The sequence below is a fragment of the Gorilla gorilla genome, chromosome 23 (genome assembly GCF_029281585.2).
Source record: "Gorilla gorilla gorilla isolate KB3781 chromosome 23, NHGRI_mGorGor1-v2.1_pri, whole genome shotgun sequence".
NCBI lineage: Eukaryota > Metazoa > Chordata > Mammalia > Primates > Hominidae > Gorilla > Gorilla gorilla.
In genome coordinates, this window is record NC_086018.1 from 16,886,412 (window position 1) to 16,905,460 (window position 19,049).

Consider the following 19,049-nt stretch of genomic DNA (forward strand, 5'->3'; position numbering starts at 1 on the left):
GGTCTTAGGTTGGAGTCAGGCACTGGCTTTTAGTGAGAAAGGCAGCCTGTAGCTGGTGAAGCCTGGATGGTGCCTGAAGGAGGAGCTGGAGGGTGAGGTCTGACTGGCCACTATGTTTGCTCCTCTGAGCCTGAAAGGTCCCAATGCCCAATGCTGTTTCAACTTGAACATTGAGCCCAGAAGTGGTTGTGAGTAGGACCAGGTGTGCAAACTTCACAGTGGTCTCTGTCCCCAACCACCCCAAGTGCTAGAGAAAAGAGTTCAGTAATTGGGATGGGTCCCATGTAGCAGCTGGTCCTGAATGGGTGGCTCAATACATCTGCCCTCTGCCCTAATCCTGGATCCTCAAGGGTCCAATCCTTTGAGAAAAGGAACCAGGAGAGCGATGGGTCTGAAGCGCTGGTGTTGTAGAAATCCTCATCACACAGAGGTGACTGCGTTCCAGTTGCTGCCAGGCCTGGCCACACTCCCACAAAGTGCGCATGTCTACAGGATGCTCAGCCCTTGCCTTCCTCTGTCCCACCACCACCCTGCTCAGCTAGAAGGTGCTGCCTATATTTGAAGTTCAAGGTCTCTGTTGGAAGACGAAGCCCACCCAGGGCACACAGTTCTGTGATAACAGAGCCTGGAGTCGGCTCTAGAGCAAGACAGAGCTCCTGACCCCCAAGCTGCAAGTCTTCTGTTTCACACACCCCACACCAGCTCTACAGAAAAAAACAGGACACCAGGGAGCAGAGGGACCCTAGGAAAGGGAAAACATGACAGACACCCTCATGTGGTTTGGCTACGTCCCCACCCAAATCTCATCTTGAATTCCCACGTGTTGTGGGAGGGACCAGGTGGGAGGTAACTGAGTCGGTGGGAGGTAACTGAGTCATGAGGGCGGGTCTTTTCCGTGCTGTTATCGTGATAGTGAATAAGTCTCATGAGATCTGATGGTTTTATAAGTAGGTGTTTCCCTGCACCAGCTTTTTCTCTGCCTGCTACCATCCATGTAAGATGTGACTTGCCCCCTGCCATGACTGTAAGGCCTCCCCAGCCATGTGAACTGTAAGTCCATTAAACCTCTTTCTTTTGTAAATTGCCCAGTCTCAGGTACATCTTTACCAGCAGCCTGGAAACAGACTAATGCACACCCCTACTCAGAATGCCAAGAACTTCAGTCATCACTAGCAAATAAATCTCCTCATTACCAACCAAGGAAATACAAGGAAATACACTCACCTCTTCAACCTTTTTGACAAGGGGACGTGAATTTCTGATGAAAGTTATCTTACCAAGTTTAAATTCATAATTGGGAATTCCTCTGTAAGAAGAGACAGAGACAGAGAAATGTTATTTCCAGGAAAAAAGGACTAAAATTCATTTTTGACAGTCAAGAGGAACGCAGAAAAGATGCTGCTGCACCCCACCTGGGCCCTTTGGTGCTTCCTGGCATCCTCCCAGGAGGGAAGCAGAAAGTAACTGACTTCTTGGTTTGGTATCAATATTGGGTATAGGGCCAGGGGCTTTAGGCTCTGTACCTGTCTATGGAGAGGGGTCATCTGAAGGATTGGGAAGCCCTCACTGTCATTGTCCTGAGCTTCACAGAACCCCCTGAGGTGGCTAGACTCTCACTCCAGTATTCTGATTTCACACACACAACAGACAACTGACACACCTCAGCCCTGCCCCTGCCATGATGGCCACCAGAGGAAGGGTCTGCTGTGGGTCCCTGGACCCAGCAACAGAAGCACATCTGAGGTAGCTCCTCAGGGAACTTTCAGGGGAACTGAGATAATGTGACCTGATTAATAATTCAAAGTCACAAAACAGGAAAATAGGCAGATCACCAAATAGGGACCAGAAAGGTTTTGAGTAAGAGACAGATCTGATCAGACGCGCATCTTAGGAAAGCCAGTGGGGGCAAGAAGAGGCTGAATTGGGGGTATGGAGAGGTATGGAGAGAGGCTGGACCACAGTGGTACTGGGGGTGGCACTGTGGAAGGAGGGACATGTTGTGCTCCACCCCACCAAGGAAAGCAGCTAAGGGTTTTAGTCCCTTGGGAGACTACTGACCCAGGCTTTGTCTCCAGAACTGGGGTGAGGCTGCCCGACCCCAGCGGGCTGGCACAGATCCTCCTCCTGTCCTGGAGGAGAGCCAGGACAGACCTACCTTTTAATATCTCCAGGCTTGATTGGCGAGGGGCTGGGCTCTACCCCTTTCTTCTTTCCATCCAGTCTATTGCCAGATCCAGAGAAAGCCTAGACAGGAAGTAGGTGAGTCATATAATAAGCCCAAGTGTGAGGACGATATGTCCTTTGCTTGGATATCACTGCAGGGATGTGAGCTGCGGGTGCTGTGCAGACCCCTTCAGGACTGAAGCCCTGACTCCTCAACTGCTGGGGTGCTGGCAGCTAAGAACTCTGCCCAGTTCCTCAGGGGGTGGCCATGAGCTGAAGACAGCCACTTGGCCAAGGGCAGCCAGCAGTCAGTGTTGGGTTAAAAGACCTGATCCCTGCCTCTGCAGGGCCACTCAGTTCAAGCTCTATGGATGGGCTAAGGCTACTGTTGTGACTGCCCCATAGCTCAGCTTCCCATCATTCTCCCCTCTCTGCTGCTTCCTGGCACCTCCTGCCACCTCAGTGCCCACACATGAACCACCTCCACCTGTTTCCCATGGAGCCTTGCCAGTGGTTATGCTAAGGGTCATGTTTGCAACCTACATGGTACAGGCAAAGAAAAAAGGAAATATTTACAAGAGAGAGAAAGCAAATGTGGTAACTTTTGGTGAACCTAAGGGAAGAGTATATGTCTACTGTACTATTTAAACTCTTTGGTAGGTTAGAAATTCTTAAAAATCTGGGCTGCCTTATGGGGCTGTTGGGAAGATTCCAGGAGAGAGTGGATACAAAAGGGTTTGGTAACTGAGCGAGTGGCAGATTTGCATGTGCACAGGTACCCAGAGGCCTAACCCCTGCTGATGTCCATTGAGCATCGTGGAGAACACCTTGAGTGAGTGCTCTAATTTCAAGGAGCAGAGGGCACAGCAATATAAGTCAAGTGGTCTGGTACTCACGCGGAAGCCCAGCTCTCCAGCATAGCCACTGTGGTCGGCTTCACCTTCCTGACAGGGAAAAAGAAAAACAGGTGAGCTCGTCAGCGGGGACACCCAGCTTCCCTCTCACCCCCACCCCCGGCTAGGATGTCCCCCGGAAGCATGGCTGGAAGGGACGCAGAGGATATGACTACACCAACACCAGCAGAGGCCACCCATGAGCCACTGCCAGGAACTCAAAAGCAGCATGCAGCAGGACAGCAAAGGACACTGAGGATAACACTTACTGTCGACTCCTCATGCTGGACTTGTCTTTCGGGTTCTTTGTAGCCCAGAGGAGCATCAAAGTCCACCTGTGTTTCCAGGATTTTAAAAGTAAAATATTGAGACATGACCACCCTTGGCTTCCTTTTTTGTTTTTAATTGAGACAACTGTAGATTCACATGCAGTTTTAAGAAATAATATGAAAGATGCCTTGTACACTTGCCCAGTTTTCCCAACGGTAGCATCTTACAAAATTACAGTAAAGTATTGCTGCCAGGTTTATCAACACTGGCACAACCCACTGCTCTTATTCAGATTTCCCCAGTTTTACATGTTTTTGTTCATGGGTATCTTTAGTTCTACACAATGTAATCACTGTGTGGGGCATCTATCCACCACAGTTGAGATGTAGAACAGTTTCACCACCACTAGGATTGCCCATGTTGTCTTTTTATAACCATACCCAGCTGTCTCCCAGCCCCCTCCACCAGTCCTAAGCCCTGGCAACCACTGGTCTGTCTTCCATTTCGAAAGTTCTGTCACTTTGAGGATGTTATATAACGAAGTAACTTTTTGGGATTGGCTTTTTTTGCTCAGCAGTATTCCCTAGTAATACAACCAGGATGCTGTGTGCATCAGCACTTCATTCCTACTCAGAAGGTTCAGTACGCTTCCTTAGCTCTTAAGCATATTCACTCCTCGGCCAGGCGCGGTGGCCCACACCTGTAATCTCAGCACTTTGGGAGGCCAAGGCGGGTGGATTACCTGAGGTCAGGAGTTTGAGATCAGCTTGGCCAACATGGTAAAACCCCGTCTCTACTAAAATACAAAACTAGCCGGGCGTGGTGGCACATGCCTGTAATCCCAGCTACTTGGGAGGCTGAGGCAGGAGAATCGCTTGAACCTGGGAGGTGGAGGTTGTAGTGAGCCAAGATCGCACCACTGCACTCCAGCCTGGGCAACAGGAGTGAAACTAAGTCTCAAAAAAAAAAAAGAATATTCACTCCTCAACGGGTCAGAGCTAACCATGGCAGCACTGGCAGCAAACTCTGTTGCCCCAACTGGCCCTGAGATAGATCACAAGGTCACAGTCTCCTCATGATGTTCTGACAGCATCTTCCTCCTCTTTACCCAGAGTCCCAGGGGCTGTTTGATGCCCTCCTGACACCCTGGCCTGCAGTGGTCACCAACTGCCCATCCTCCCAGGGCCCAGGCTCACTGTAACTGGACAGAGCCACTCACGTTCATGTCACACTCAATGATGGACACTGCCTTGTCGGGTTTGGTCTCCATCACACGCAGTTCGTAGATCTGTGGGGCAAACACAGAAATCAGTTGGATGGTTTCCTGGCAGCACTGGAGCTGTCGCTGTCCATGCTACTGTGGCTCTACTGGCTCCTGCGAATGACACAGCATTCATGCCCATGACACAACCTACAACTGCACTTCTTGCTGTGACAACACTGCCATAGGGGACAGGCTGCCCTGTGCCCATCGCTGAAGAGATGGTGTTCCCCAGATATGGTTCAAATTAGACAAGGTAGTTATACAGCTAACTGCAAAAGACACTAACAACCTTTAACCGGGAAAGTTCACTTCTGGAACTTTACTATTTATTTTATTTATTTATTTACTTATTTTTATTTTTTTTTTTGTGATGAGAAAGAGGCATTTTATTTGTATAGCACTTAGCAATTTGCCAAGCACTTTTTTTTCTTTTTTTCTTTTTTTATTTTTTATTTATTTATTTTTATTATACTTTAAGTTTTAGGGTACATGTGCACATTGTGCAGGTTAGTTACATATGTATACATGTGCCATGCTGGTGCGCTGCACCCACTAACTCGTCATCTAGCATTAGGTATATCTCCCAATGCTATCCCTGCCCCCTCCCCCAACCCCACCATATTTTATTTATTTATTTTTAGACAGAATCTCGCTCTATCGCCCAGGCTGGAGTGCAGTGGTGCGATCTCGGCTCACTGCAACCTCCGCCTCCAGGGTTCAAGCACTTCTGCCTCAGCCTCCCTAGTAGCTGGGACTATAGGCATGTGCCACTACACCTGGCTAATTTTTGTATTGTTGTAGAGACGGGGTTTCACCATGTTGGCCAGGCTGGTCTCGAACTCCTGACCTCAGGTGATCCGCCCACCTCGGCCACACAAAGAACTGGGATTACAGACGTAAGCCACCGCACTCGGCCTTCGAAATTTATTCTAAGTAAATAACTAGCTATACCCAATGAGAAAATTCTAAGAATGCTCATACCAACGTTACTAATACCACTGTACAGATGCTCCTTGACTTACGATGGAACCAAGTCCCATAAACTTATAAGTTAAAAATGTATTAATACTCCTAACCTACCAAACATCATAGTGCAGCCTGCCTTAACCATTCTCAGAACACATACATTAGCCTACAGTTGGGCAAAATCATCTACTATAAAGCTTATTTTATAATAAAATGTTGAATAACTCATGTAATGTATTGAATACTGTACTGAAGATCAAAAACAGAATGGTTGTATAGGTATTCAAAGTATGGTTTTTACTGAATGTGTATCATGTTTGCATCATAATAAAGTTGAAAAATTCTAGGTAGAACTATGGTCAGGGACTGTCTGTATACTCAAAATACAGCTGAATTATATTTCTTCATATGTAAATTTACAGTTATACAATGGTATGCTACGCAGCCAACAGGAAAATAATTGTAAAACCAGTCATGTTGCTTGTGTCTAAGATGACCTCACCTATGTAAAAAAGGCACATAAAAAATGTCCAGAAGCAGGGCCGTGCGTGGTGGCTCACACCTGTAATCCCAGCACTTTGGGAGGCTGAGAAGGGCAGATCACGAGGTCAGGCAAATGAGACCATCCTTGCAAACATGGTGAAACCCCGTCTCTACTAAAAAATACAAAAAATTAGCTGGGAGTGGTGGCAGGTGCCTGTAGTCCCAGCTATTCGGGAGGCTGAGGCAGGAGAATGGTGTGAACCCAGGAGGTGGAGCTTGCAGTAAGCTGAGATCGCGCCACTGCACTCCAGCCTCGGCAACAGAGCGAGAGTCTGTGTCAAAAACAAACAAACAAACAAACAAACAAACAAACAAACAAACTCCAGAAGCATAGAAATTAAAAGTGGCCCTATCTACTTTTTCCTGCATCATTTCAGGTTCTTTGCTTTTTATCTAAAGTCTGTCTTGCTTTTTTTTTTTTTTTTTTTTTTCCGAGATGGAGGCTTGCTCTGGCGCCCAAGCTGGAGTGCAATGGTACGGTCTCAGCTCACTGCAACCTCCGCCTCCTGGGTTCCAGCGATTCTCTTGCCTCAGCCTCCCAAGTAACTGGGACTACAGGTGCGTGCCACCACACCCAGCTAATTTTTGTGTTTTTAGTAGAGATGGTGTTTCACTATGTTGGCCAGGCTGGTCTTGAACTCCTGACGTTGTGATCCGCCTGCCTCAGCCTCCCAAAGTGCTGGGATTACAGGCATGAGCCACCATGCCCGGCCAGTATGTCTTGCTTTTACAACCATTTTAAAAAGTCTGGATAGTCCCACCATTTAAAAAAAAAACCTAAGCAGGGCCAAATCTACTTTTAAAAGTGTCATAATTATTGAATAGACAAGGAATAAAAAAAGGATCTGTCATTGTGTGGATATACTACCACTTATCCACTGAGCATCCGGCCTGTTGCCAATCATTTTGCTATGTTAATGACACTACTATAAACATTCAAACATGTCTCCTAGGGCTTGGCTCATGCTTCTCTACCGTTTTCATGTTTTCAAATTGCAGGCCACAACCAATCAGTGGGTCATAAAACCAACAGGGCTGCAAGCAGAACTGAAAAGGAAAGAATTGGAAGACAGTACCCTAGAAGTACCAGAATGTATTGCATTTAGTAAGGATAAATATTCCTGTGACATTTTCCATTTACTTTTATGTATTGGCATAATATTAAATACTTTTTTTTTAAACTATGGGACCAATTTTCTAGGTTGGTGCTCCTCAAACTACCTGGGAAGACCTAGTTTTTAAAAATGTGCAGTCTGCTGGACTGCCATGTGGTCCTCCTGCACAGAAGCAAGACACAACACACACCAGACGCCCAGAGCTCACCAGGACAAGTACTGGTTCTGTGGCCATGTGTGTGGAGGTTATGACAATGCCAAATTACTATACGTTTCTAAACATTCACTTTTGATTCCTGCTTCCTCGAGGCCCTGGCAACCACCATTCTTTTTTTTTTTTTTCCTTGAGGCAGGGTCTTGCTCAGTCCCCCAGGCTGGAGTGCAGTGCCATGACCCTGGCTCACTGCAGACTCAACTGATCCTCCCGCCTCAGCCTCCTGAATAGCTGTAACTAGGCACATGCCACCACACCCAGCTAATTTTAAAATTTTTTCATTAATTTTTTGTAATGACAGGATCATACTATGTTACCCAGGCTACTCTCAAACTCCCGGGCTCAAACAATCCTCCAACCTTGGCCTCCCAAAGTGCTGGGATGCCAGGTGTGAGCCACGGTGTCCAGGTGATTCTACTTTCTGTCTCCCATGAGTTTGACTACTCTAAGTACTCATGTAAGCGGAATGTAGTGTTTGTCTGTCTGCATCTGGTTTATTTCACTGAGCAGAATGTTCATCCATGTGGTAGCATGTGTCAGAATTCCCTTCCTTTTTAATGTTGAATAATATTACATTATATGTGTGTACCACATATTATTTACCCATTCATCTGCAATTTATTTTTGACTATGGTGTGAGTTAGGAACTCAATTTGTTTTTTCATCTTAGGAATAGTCAATATCCCAGATTCCGCAACCCCAGTATCTCCTTTGCCTGGTGACATCAATGCTGCCTCAGTGGTGGACCAAGATTCTTTGTATATAAAGCTTTCTTCCACTGGCCTACTTGTCTACTCTAGAACCAATGCCATATGGCGTCTTAACTACTGGAGCTTTATTACACTCAGCTGCCATATAGAATCTTCCTTATATATGACCAGATTCTTTTGTCAATATTTGATCTACAATCCATGTATCTGTATCAAGTGACAATGATCTGTAGTTTACCTTTCTCCTATCCTTGTGTGGTTTTGGTGATCAAGGTTATACCGACCTCAGAGAATGAGTTGGGGGATATGTTCTTTCTCTATTTTTAGAATATCCAAGAGCAATTTATTGCTTGAGTGTGAGGAAGAACTTGCATATATAACCATCTGGGCCTGTGTTTCCTGGATTAAGATTTTTCTGATTGAATTACTTGACTGGCTATACAATTATTTAGGCTGTTTGTTTTTTTTTTCTTTAGTCAAACTTCAATTACACTTTTCTCTAGGAAATAATTTATCAATGTCAAATAAAGTTGGCTCATTTCTTAGTATAAAATTTTTCACAGTTTTATCTTTCAAGATATTTGCTTTATCTAAGTCATTTTATATGTTTTTAAACATTCAATATGCATGTAGACTTTTCAGGGTTTGCTTTTTTTTTGTTTGAGGCAAGGTCTTGCTTTATCACCTAGGCTGGAGTGCAGTGGCACGGTCACTGTTCACTGCAACTTCGGCCTCCCGGACTCAAGTGATCCTCCCACTTCAGCCTCCCAGGTAGCTGGGACTACAGGTGCATGCCACCATGCCCAGCTAATTTTTGTATTTTTTGTCGAGATGGGGTTTTGCCATGTTGCCCAGTCTGGTCTCAAACTCCTGGACTTAAGTGATCCGCCCACCTCAGCCTCCCAAATTGCTGGGATTACAGGTGTGAGCTACCACACCCAGCTTCAGCTATCTTTTTTATTAACTTGATTGAATTGTAAACAGAGAACACTTTAATTCTAAACAACTCTCTCAAGAGAGTAAGTCTAGGCCAGGCACGGTGGCTCACATCTATAATCCCAGCACTTTGGGAGGCTGAGGCTGATGGATCACCTGAGGTCAGGAGTTCGAGACCAGCCTGGCCAACATGGTGAAACCTCGTCTCTACTAAAAATACAAAATTAGCCGCAAGTGGTGGCACACGCCTGTAGTCCCAGCTACTCAGGTGGCTGAGATGAGACAGGAGAATTGCTCGAACCCAGGAGGTGGTAGCTGCAGTGAACCAAGATCGCGCCACTGCACTCCAGCCAGGGTGGGACAAAGAGAGACTCTCTCAAAAAAAAAGAGAGTAAGTCTAAAGACTTACTCTTCTCCAACATTTTAGATGTCATTTTTTAAGCTTCATACATTAAACATTATTACTGCTTTATATGGCAACATTTACCCTGGATTCATATTTGCCAATTTATTTATTCCCTATTCCGTCTTGCTTTCCTTCTAGGATAATGCTTATTCCTAAAGTACATGCTTTTAAAATTCCATTGGTAAATAACCTCTCTCAGATTTGGTTCATCTGAAAATATTTTCACTTTGCCCTTATTCTTTAAGGAAGGTTTTGATGATAGTTACTTGATACTGGCTGTAACTGTTGCTGTTCAAAGACCTGCTACTTGCTGTTCTTCTGAAGGTACTGTGTTTTCTCCCTGCTTACCTCTCTGTATTTGGTATTTTCTACCTGTAGCTTATTCTGTTTGTTATACATTATAAATTTCCTGTCATGATGGGCTGACCACCAATTCTAAATCAATTTCAGTTACCATCTCTTCAGATTATTGCAATTCCTCCATTCTTTCCTACTGGGATTGCAATGGGCATGTTTGACTTTCTCAGTGTCTTCAACATCTCAAGCTCTCATGTTCCATCCCCTTGCTCCTCTGTGTGAAATTCTGTTATTTCTTCAGATTCATCTTTCATTAACTCTTTTATAGCTGTTGTTTAACATTGTTTTTCAAATCTTTCTGGTTATTTTTGATAGCCTTTTGTTGCTCGCTATTATAATTCCATTTTAAAAAATATCTTTGAACATTTTATATGTAATTATTTTACATTTGTATCTAGAAATTGTAATGCTGATTTCCTTAGGGATCTAATTTTTATTGTCTCTGCTTTGGTGTAGTTTAATTATGTGTTCTTTGCTTGTTCAATTGACAGCAATCCCAAAGACGTAACTAAACTGGAGTGCTTTTTCCAGAGAGGATCTGTTTATTTCTCCTGAGACAATGACAACACCCACCTCTGTGTATATTTTACTGCTTTTAAGGGTTCCAGTTCAATCCTGATCTCTGACTCAGATCTCCCACTAGAGCACTGATATGGCCATCTGCCCTCAGGGCAACCCAGCTTAGAGTGTTTAAAATTCTCTATAAGCACAACAGTACATTAATCAGAAGGGCCCATTAGAGTATCTAGTTCTCCCTACTTCTAAAAGTGGAAGTTCAAACCTGTGTTTCAATTTTACATACACTCTTATATAATGTACCCTCCCTTACAGTGCAAAGTATCAGTACTATCCTTTATCATCAGTTTAGGAGTTATATTTAGTATTACTACCTTAACATTAAAAACAATAACATTAAACTGCCTGTAATTAATTATAAAAGCTTAGAGTATTCAGTTAAGGTAAACGATACCTAAAATGTTCTCCACAAAGCTAAACGGAACAAGATTATTTCTTAGTTTATTAAAAGGAAAAAAGAAAGTGTGATTCAAAACCCACGAAACTGAAAAATAAGGTCAGATGCCTCAAATATGAGGAAACTGCCAGAGAATAAGCTGGATCCCTGCACTGACACCAAGAGTGTAACTGGCTAAACCACAGGCAGCTGTGACACAGCTGTGAAGGCCCAGTCCCCGAGGGGACCAGAGAGTGCTGTGAAGGAGCTAAGTGCTAGCTTCAGGGAAAGCCCAGCCAAGCCAGGCTGTGGTCACTCCTGAACACTAAGGCTAGCCCTGGCAACAGCTCTGTGGGAGGGTCAATTGTCAACAGTCACAGTGAACAGGGGCACCCATATTACTGTGCTCCATGCCTGTGGTGGGACAGCCTGATGGCAGGATTGCCAACTATTACATCCTCCTGCAGGCATATTCCCATAGGTAATAGGAAAGTGAATGCTTTCTTGAATTTTGGAGTAAGTCCTGTCATTTCACTTTACAGTTAAATTGTCTAGATCCAGACACCTAAACAGCATAAAATCAGGGATGAAAACAGAGGCATTCAGACCTGAGAGACTTGTGTCAGAAACGTCAAGCCTAGAGAAGCTGCTAAGTGAAAATGGAAGCTGAAGAAAACAGGAGGTGGAGGAGGATGTGGGCTCCCAGGAGGAGAGGTGAGCCTAGGAGGTGTTGCCCTAAGGCAGAGCCAGGCTTTGCTTCTCAGATGCCACACAGCACTTGGCCCCACTGAAAGGCCTGTCAGCTTCTGTGTGGCAGGGATCCCAAGGACAAGGACCCAGCAGGGTTGTTATTGTGTCTCCACAGCCCTGCAAAGGGCTTAGCTCAGATTAGAGGTGCAGTGGGGACCTTTCAAACCAAGACAGAACCAGCAGCCTTGCCACCAAGGTACACACAGGTATGACTAATAAGTCTATCAATGTTCCCCTGTAAATGCAATCTATCCTCAAAACAGAGTTACCAAATGAATTAGGGCTCTAAATATGAACCCGGGAAAACTTAATAACCAAACAGTAGGCAGTAATTAGGCGATAAGATCCAGGCATACGCTCCTTAAAAAGAAGCCCCATTCAAACATTAGAATGGACACTGCAGGTGGCTCTTGTCAGGAATGACCTGCATGAACTGGGCTCACCTTTTCATTATAGTTGATGGCAATCACATCCCCGGTGGTCAGACATGCAAAGTTCCTAAGTGCGTTTTCTAATCTGCAGACACATTCTGTCAAGGCAACATGGCAAGATGGATACCTTAATCTGAAACAAGTTTCCATGAGGGGTTAGATGATTACTGGTAGGTAGAGACTGTACCATGATGGTACTTGAAACACGAAGCTTTTAATACAATAAAGTACTACTTGGCAATAAAGAAGGATGGAACTCCTAATATGCAATAATATGGATGAAATGCCAAGCTGGGGTAACAAATGCCAAGCTGGGGGAAGGGGAAATAACCAACCACAAAAGGGCAGTGAGATTCCATCCACATGGAACCCTGAGAAAGACAGATCTATGAGGATGGGAGGTAGCTGAGACGTTTCTGGGCCAGGGGATCAGGTGGGGACTGACAGGAAAGGACCTTTTGGGGACATGGAAATGGTCTGGTTACATGGGTGTATACATTTTCAAACTGGCTGAACTGTGTGCATTTTATTGTATACAAATTATACCATGGGATTTTAAAAAATCCTATGGGAGTACAAAAGAACAAAAAAGATTTAATGAGTCAGATAGGTCCTCTCAAAAGTTCCTCAAAATCAAAGATGCTTTCGTTTATACTTCTGTTGTTTCTATCTTTTGAGCTGATAACTTTAGTTAATAGAAATTAAAATAAAGAAACCAGCAAATACTTTTTATAACAGTAAAACTGTAGAAACCAAATACCCACACAAGGAAATATCTATTCATGTGGAATATTTTACCATGTCTTCCTCATCAATTTGCTGAAGGACTTTACATAAAAAGGTCACATGAAATGTGGCTCCAGAGCCTGCCACTGTGAGTCCAACTTGAGGGTGAAAGGGTGAGGCTATCTAGGTTCACCTCGCTAGGTCAAACAGCTTTCCAGAACCAGAGCAACTTTGTGAAAAGTGCCTTATGTGGTGGATGCTTTCTTTGCTCCCAAACATGAAGTGCCACGGTACGGAGTGCCCTTCCCTCCACTCCTCTAGTGACCCTGCCAGGGCATCTTCTCTGACTTCCACTGCAGCAGCTAGAGGAGCAGAGCCAGAGCCCTCAGGCTGAGAACACGAGGCCTCTGCAGGCAGGACGGGCTCCCCGTATGGCCTCTGCGTACTCTGGCGCCTGCTGCAGCACCAGCTTCCCACTTTCTCTGCTCGGTGCCAAGACTGCTTTCATCCAGACCTCAGCCAGACCAGAAAACACCAGGCTCTCAACTGATGGAAGTGACGCTCTTTCTCCACACACTAACAAGTTAATTGTGCTGACAAAACAGCATCTGAGATCAACCTGATAAGTCTGCATTGGGGCAGGGCGCGGTGGCTCATGCACGTAATCCCAGCACTTTGGGAGGCTGAGGCAGGTGGAGCACCTGAGGTCAGGAGTTCGAGACCAGCTTAGGCAACATGGTGAAACTCCGTCTCTACTAAAAATACAAAAATTAGCTGGGTGTGGTGGTGCACACCTGTAATCCCAGCTACTCAGGAGGCTGAGGCAGGAGAATCACTTGAATCTGGGAGGCAGAGTTTGCAGTGAGCTGAGACCGTGCCACTGCACTCCAACCTGAGCAGCAGAGTGAGACTCCGTCTCAAAAAAAAGTCTGCATTGCAACACATGTAAAAACCCTGAGAAAATGGGCATGGCCCATTCCTGGTCACTGACAGCCAAACAAGCACGTCTAGGTCAGAGCTCTGAAGGACAAGTTAACTAGCTCTTCCCATAGGACATCCCCCTGCCTGCGGGACAGGAGGCTCAACAAGGCCATCGTGTCCAGAACATGGGCAGCAAAGAATATACGTGGCCCATATGCATCCAGAGCACAACCAGCGTGCCTTGCTCCTAAGAAAACATGCGGAGAGAGGGCTACTGGGAAGGGAGGCAGCTTTTCTTAACTTTCTATCTGTCTGTGTTGTTCGACTGTTTTTTTTTTTTTTTCAAGTATGCATTAAAAAAAAATAAAAAAAAGAAGTAGAATGGAGTGGCCACTCTTATGCCATGATCGTAACAGGAAAAATCAGGGCCATGGAGCTAGAGATCCTGATTGGTGCACACAGCACCGTCCCGTACCTGCACTGCCTACTTCCTGATGCTGTCAACACATACACCTGGCTTAAGTTCAGAGGTGAACAAAAAGAATCCACTAGAACCTGATACCTTTGCTTTCTGCTTGGTGACAAAGAAACTGCAGTCATTGCTACCTATTGGCCTGGAGTGAATCAGCTCTCAGGCTGGCATGCAGTGAGGTTGACGGGCCAGTGCACAGCTGGGCGGAGGTACTAGGGAGCCACAGAAGGGGCTGGAGCTGAAGGCAGATGAGCTGCTCCCTCCTTCCACTGGACATACTGTGCATCCTGGCTTTGTGCCAGGTGACACAGACCAACTAAAAGAAGGGCTTCATTGTGGTCTCCAGGAAGTGTCTGGAAAGTGACAGAGGTGGCCCAGACAGCACCCAGTGCACTTGGCCAGGGCCACGCAGATGTGCTAGCTGAACCCCATTATTCTCAAATCACAACTTGAATCACAAATGTGTGATCCCCAAAGCAGGCACAGATTCAATGCAGTACATGATGTTTAACAACCGCCAGCACACTCTCCTTTGTCTAGAAGAACTCCGCTTATTTGAAAAAGATACACGGCTTTGGGGTTGGTGATGTCCAGGAAGTCAGGGCTCTGAGGTTGGAATTTGGAGTAGGTGGCCACTTGAAGGTTGACGCTCTCCACCTGGACCAGGCCGCCTTCTTCCAAGAGTAAGTTCTGCATCATCTGAAAGGAAGAAGAGGCTACATGAGACTCCTAGAGATGAAGTAGCCTCCACAACCACTGCTCCCTATACACTGGGCAGGCCCGTCTTACTTGGGTCCCTGGAAGAGGAACCTGAGGCAAGATAAGTAATTCGTGATACTATGTCAGGAAGGAGGGAAAAATCAAGTGATGTGGAAGGAAGAAGGCCAATAAAGGGGTGCTACTGAAGCTGTACAGCTCACAGTGTGAACGCATCTCTGCAGGGCTGCCCGGATTACTCACTAGCTCCAGGCTTCCCAGGGGCAGAGCATTTTCCTGGAATAGTCACTCACTGTACTTCCAAGCTGTCCCACAAGCAAATTATAAGGCCCTGCGTCAAGTAGGGCTGCACCTGAGGTAGGACAAAAGCAGCACAAGGCAAGGCTGACCTGGCAATGGAATGGCCCACCACAGCTGAGGCCGCAAGATGGTGACAGACCCCAGAGGTCTCTGCTAAGGAGGTTATAAAAATCTGACAAAGCCTCCACATGTCTCTATTAAACAACCCAGCCAGGTAGACGACGGCTGAGAAGTGAGACGGAAAGAGATAAACAATGCCCATGAGTACTGGGTGTGCAGGGAGTCCAGACTCAGGTCAGAGGCTCTATGTCTCTTGCAATGAAATTTTGCTTGTCTTATTTGAAACCGTCTTAAAAGGGGTGTAAGACATATACACCAGTAGAAAGAGCCGTAGAAGAGAGCTCTCATGCACCGAGCCCTGACGGTTGGACAGTGCTCACGTCGTGGCTCAGTCCATCGATCAGCACTACCTCACACCCAGTCCCAAGCCACACTAGATGTCCTGAAGCAAATCCCAGGTATCACATCCCTTCAAGAATGTTTCATTGGGAGTGGCAGTGAGAAGGTGACTTTAACAGCCAAGGGAAAAGGGGGCTGAGGGCTGTGTCACAAATGAGAGGGAACTCATGAGGAGGGAGAGGCATGCTGAGGCTGAGGCTGTGCCTGGGAAGCCGTACCTAGGCCATGAGTGAAGCCTGAGTGGTGGGCCGTATGGATAGGCTTGCAGAGGACCCCATGCACTCACGCTGACAGCTGCTTGTCAGGCTAGTAAGGGCAGAAATAGAGGGTGGTCACTCTACCAAATGCCACAGGCAGGCACAGAAGGATGCAGAGGTGACTGGCTTTGGTAATGGGGGTCTGGCATCCCCAGGAGTGATGTTCTAACAGGAAGTATTCTAAGGCTCAGAGTTAGCCAGTCGCAGGCCAGGCGCACTGTCCCTAGGTAGATTTTTGTGGGAAATTTGTCAGCAAGGGGAAGGATACTGGGCTGCAATTGCAAGCCTGAGGGAAGGCTGGCCAGGGATGGGGGGTGGCTTCCTCAGCCAGAGGCAGGACACTGCCATAGGTGATGTGAGGAGGAGAGGCAGAGAGGTCAGACTAGGGCTTGAGGTGAGAAATGGGCTGCTGGAAGAGGCCTGAGAGCACTAAGCAGGCAGGAGGAGCTGATGCCTGGCCCTCCCCATGCAGCATTTTAGAGCATACAGCACAACGGGCAGCCGAGTACCCACATGTCACAAACAGCTAGTCCAGGGCTCGGATCTAGGTCAGCAGACAAAGCCTTGGCTACAAGGAAAAAGGCCAGTACCTATTCCAGGCTGGATCGCCCTGAAGAAGCTTGGGAGCATGGGTGGGATGGAGTCCACCAGCCAGCCCAGAAAAAGCACTGGCTCACATGCCCTCCAAGACAGCAGACGGGGGATACCTGTCACCCGCCTGCCCATGCCAGGAGCTGGAAGGCCAGCTCAGGGGAAGAGGTGGCCTGATGGCTTCACACCCCAAACCAGCTCCAGGCTACCTAAAGAGGCTTTCCAGGGGAGAAAGGGTTCAATTAGTTTCCTGGTCTAAAGCAGTCCAACAGCTTGGACAAGAGGCCACCCAAACTTCAAGTCTATGGGTTAAAGGAGAACCTTCGAGGTACAGTGTATCCCCAGCATCACCACCTCCTCTTATAGGTGAGCCACAGAAGGGACTGGAGAAGTAGTCACTGCCTGACACTTCAGCTACCTAGAGTGGCTTCGGTGACCAGGTGTTCTACCGGATGAGCACAATGTGGCCTCAGGCCCTTGGGGGCACCTGCAGACAAACACAAGAATAGCAAGGGGCTGAGCAGCAAATACTGGGGAGGGCAGGTGAGCCAATCAGGGCTTTGAGGCATAAAAGCCCCCCACAGGCCAGGTTGGGTAGGCCTGGTCAGCTGAGGAGGCAGCATGGGAAGGCCAGGCACTAGGAGGTGCAATGGGAGTGCAGGGCTCTTGTCGGGGAGACACTGGCCAGGCCCAGACCTTGGGAAGGACCCTGGGACCCAGGCTGAAGAGGACGCCACTACCATGGCAGCATGGGCAAGGTCACCTGCTACAGCAGGAAAGAGACCTTCAGAATTTTGATTCATATTATTATTATTTTTTTTTTTGGGGGGATGGAGTCTCGCTCTGTCGCCCAGGCTGGAATGCAACAGCGTGATCTCGGCTCACTGCAACCTAAGCCTCCTGGGTTTAAGCCATTCTCTTGCCTCAGTCTCCCAAGTAGCTAGGACTACAGGCATGTGCCACCACACCCGGCTAGTCTTTGTATTTTTAGTAGAGACGGGGTTTCACCATGTTGGCCAGGCTAGTCTCGAACTCCTGACCTCAAGTGATCTGCCCACTTTGGCCTTCCAAAGTGCTGGGATTAGAGGTGTGAGCCACCGTACCTGGCCAGAATTTCAATTCATATTTAATCTCAGAAAATATTAGTTAAGGCCATCCCTTCTGAACGTCTGGCGGCCACCATGATAGGGCATCAGCAGGAGAGGTGGGCTGTGCTTCAGACCACCTCCCTGGTGGCAGCCAAGCAAGCACTCCTGAGAGTTTCCAGCCCACAGCTCACTGCGGGGTCTCTCAGTATGCCTGATGTAATCCAAGCACAAAGAGAAGGACAAGCAGGTCCCTTTGTGAACTTCCCTAATGTGCCAGAGCTGGGGAGAGGAGTGAGAAGAAGGAGCCAAGTGGGCCACAGCTACCTGTGTGGAACTCTCACTGCTGCAGGCTCCTCCCTACAGCACTGGCACAGTTCTGCTCACTGCTCTGAGGGGTACAGCCTTGAGGGCAGGCTCTGGTGGCTCACACGCCCTGGATATCCCAGCCCAGATCTGCAATGACATCCTTCAAGTCAACTTTCCAAAGAGAGCCTGCTTGTAAGGAAAAAGACGTCACTCCTATGGCAGCTCAGTTGAGAGATTTGGGAGACTAACTCAGAGGTAACTGAAAACATGTATGCTGTGACAGACTACTAAAAGTAGGGGAAAAGCATAAAAACCTCAAACACCCTACTTACTAGACCACCTAAAAAATACTGTTGCTCCATTATTTTTAAAAAAGCCTCACCCAGGAAATCACAGATGAACAGTTCAGCTGTGGTTTCTGGACAACCAGCTGCGCAACTATCAAAGAAAAGGCCACTCCCACAGCACAGTGGCCCACAGGTGCGTCCAGAGCCCACCAGCCCGCGTAAGGCACAGTGCACTGCTCTGGATCCCTTCTCTCTTGCTGGGTCGGCTCAGGCTAAGACGCTGAGCAGGAGGAGTAGGCTGGGCCACCTGCTCCAGGGCCAGGACTCTAGAGTGCAGGGGATGTCTCTGCCTAAGTGGCTGCTCTCTAGAGACCCTGGCAGCCCCACTCACCCAGTGTGGGAGGTAGCAGATGCCCTCATCAGCCACAAACTCCAGCACGCCACAATGCGTCATGCGGTCCGAATTCTTATTGGTCAGTTTGAACAGCATGGGATAGGTAATGTTAAGTCGGCCTGAAAATAAGAGAGAGACTATGAGGCACAACTCCTATGAAGGGACACCTGTTCGGCCCATGCCTTCCCATAGAAGGAGACTCCCCACAATCCTGCCCTCAACCCCACACTCCTCTGGCAGATGAATCCCCCTCTGTGAGAGCACAGTGCACGGCTCAAGGAGGAACCTGGCAACTTGGTAACACAGCACTGGCATAGACTTGTGATTTTCTGAAGTCAACATTTTAAAAAGTGATGTGTTCATTCATTTATTCATAAATAATTTCAGTGCCCACCATGCCCTGGACAAAATCCCGACCTTCAAAGGTTTCTAGTTTGAAGGTAGAAACCTTCCAACAAAGAAAACAACCACAACCAGATGCCGCAGGTGCTGTGGGAAGAGCTGGCAGGAGGGGGCAGAGCTACTGGGCTAGGCTCCTGGAGGCCGAGTTCTTTAGGCTGG

The 19,049-nt window shown here is 47.1% G+C and overlaps 1 protein-coding gene across 4 annotated transcripts in view; it reads right to left on the reverse strand.

Moving 5' to 3' along the window:
* The window catches only part of UFD1 (ubiquitin recognition factor in ER associated degradation 1), a 29,844-nt gene that overhangs the window by 3,622 nt on the left and 7,173 nt on the right, over positions 1–19,049 (reverse strand). For 2 of the 4 annotated variants that reach the window (XM_004063023.5, XM_055374956.1), the window contains exons 4-11: positions 18,486–18,607; positions 14,658–14,788; positions 11,983–12,055; positions 4,546–4,614; positions 3,326–3,391; positions 3,060–3,107; positions 2,156–2,244; positions 1,225–1,306 (exon numbers count right to left, since the gene is read on the reverse strand). In XM_004063023.5, the coding sequence (XP_004063071.2) occupies positions 1,225–1,306; positions 2,156–2,244; positions 3,060–3,107; positions 3,326–3,391; positions 4,546–4,614; positions 11,983–12,055; positions 14,658–14,788; positions 18,486–18,607 (680 nt within the window). Of the gene's footprint in view, positions 1–1,224; positions 1,307–2,155; positions 2,245–3,059; positions 3,108–3,321; positions 3,392–4,545; positions 4,615–11,982; positions 12,056–14,657; positions 14,789–18,485; positions 18,608–19,049 lie in introns of all 4 variants that reach the window. The other 2 variants (XM_055374954.2, XM_063704927.1) reach the window with 1 other exon arrangement.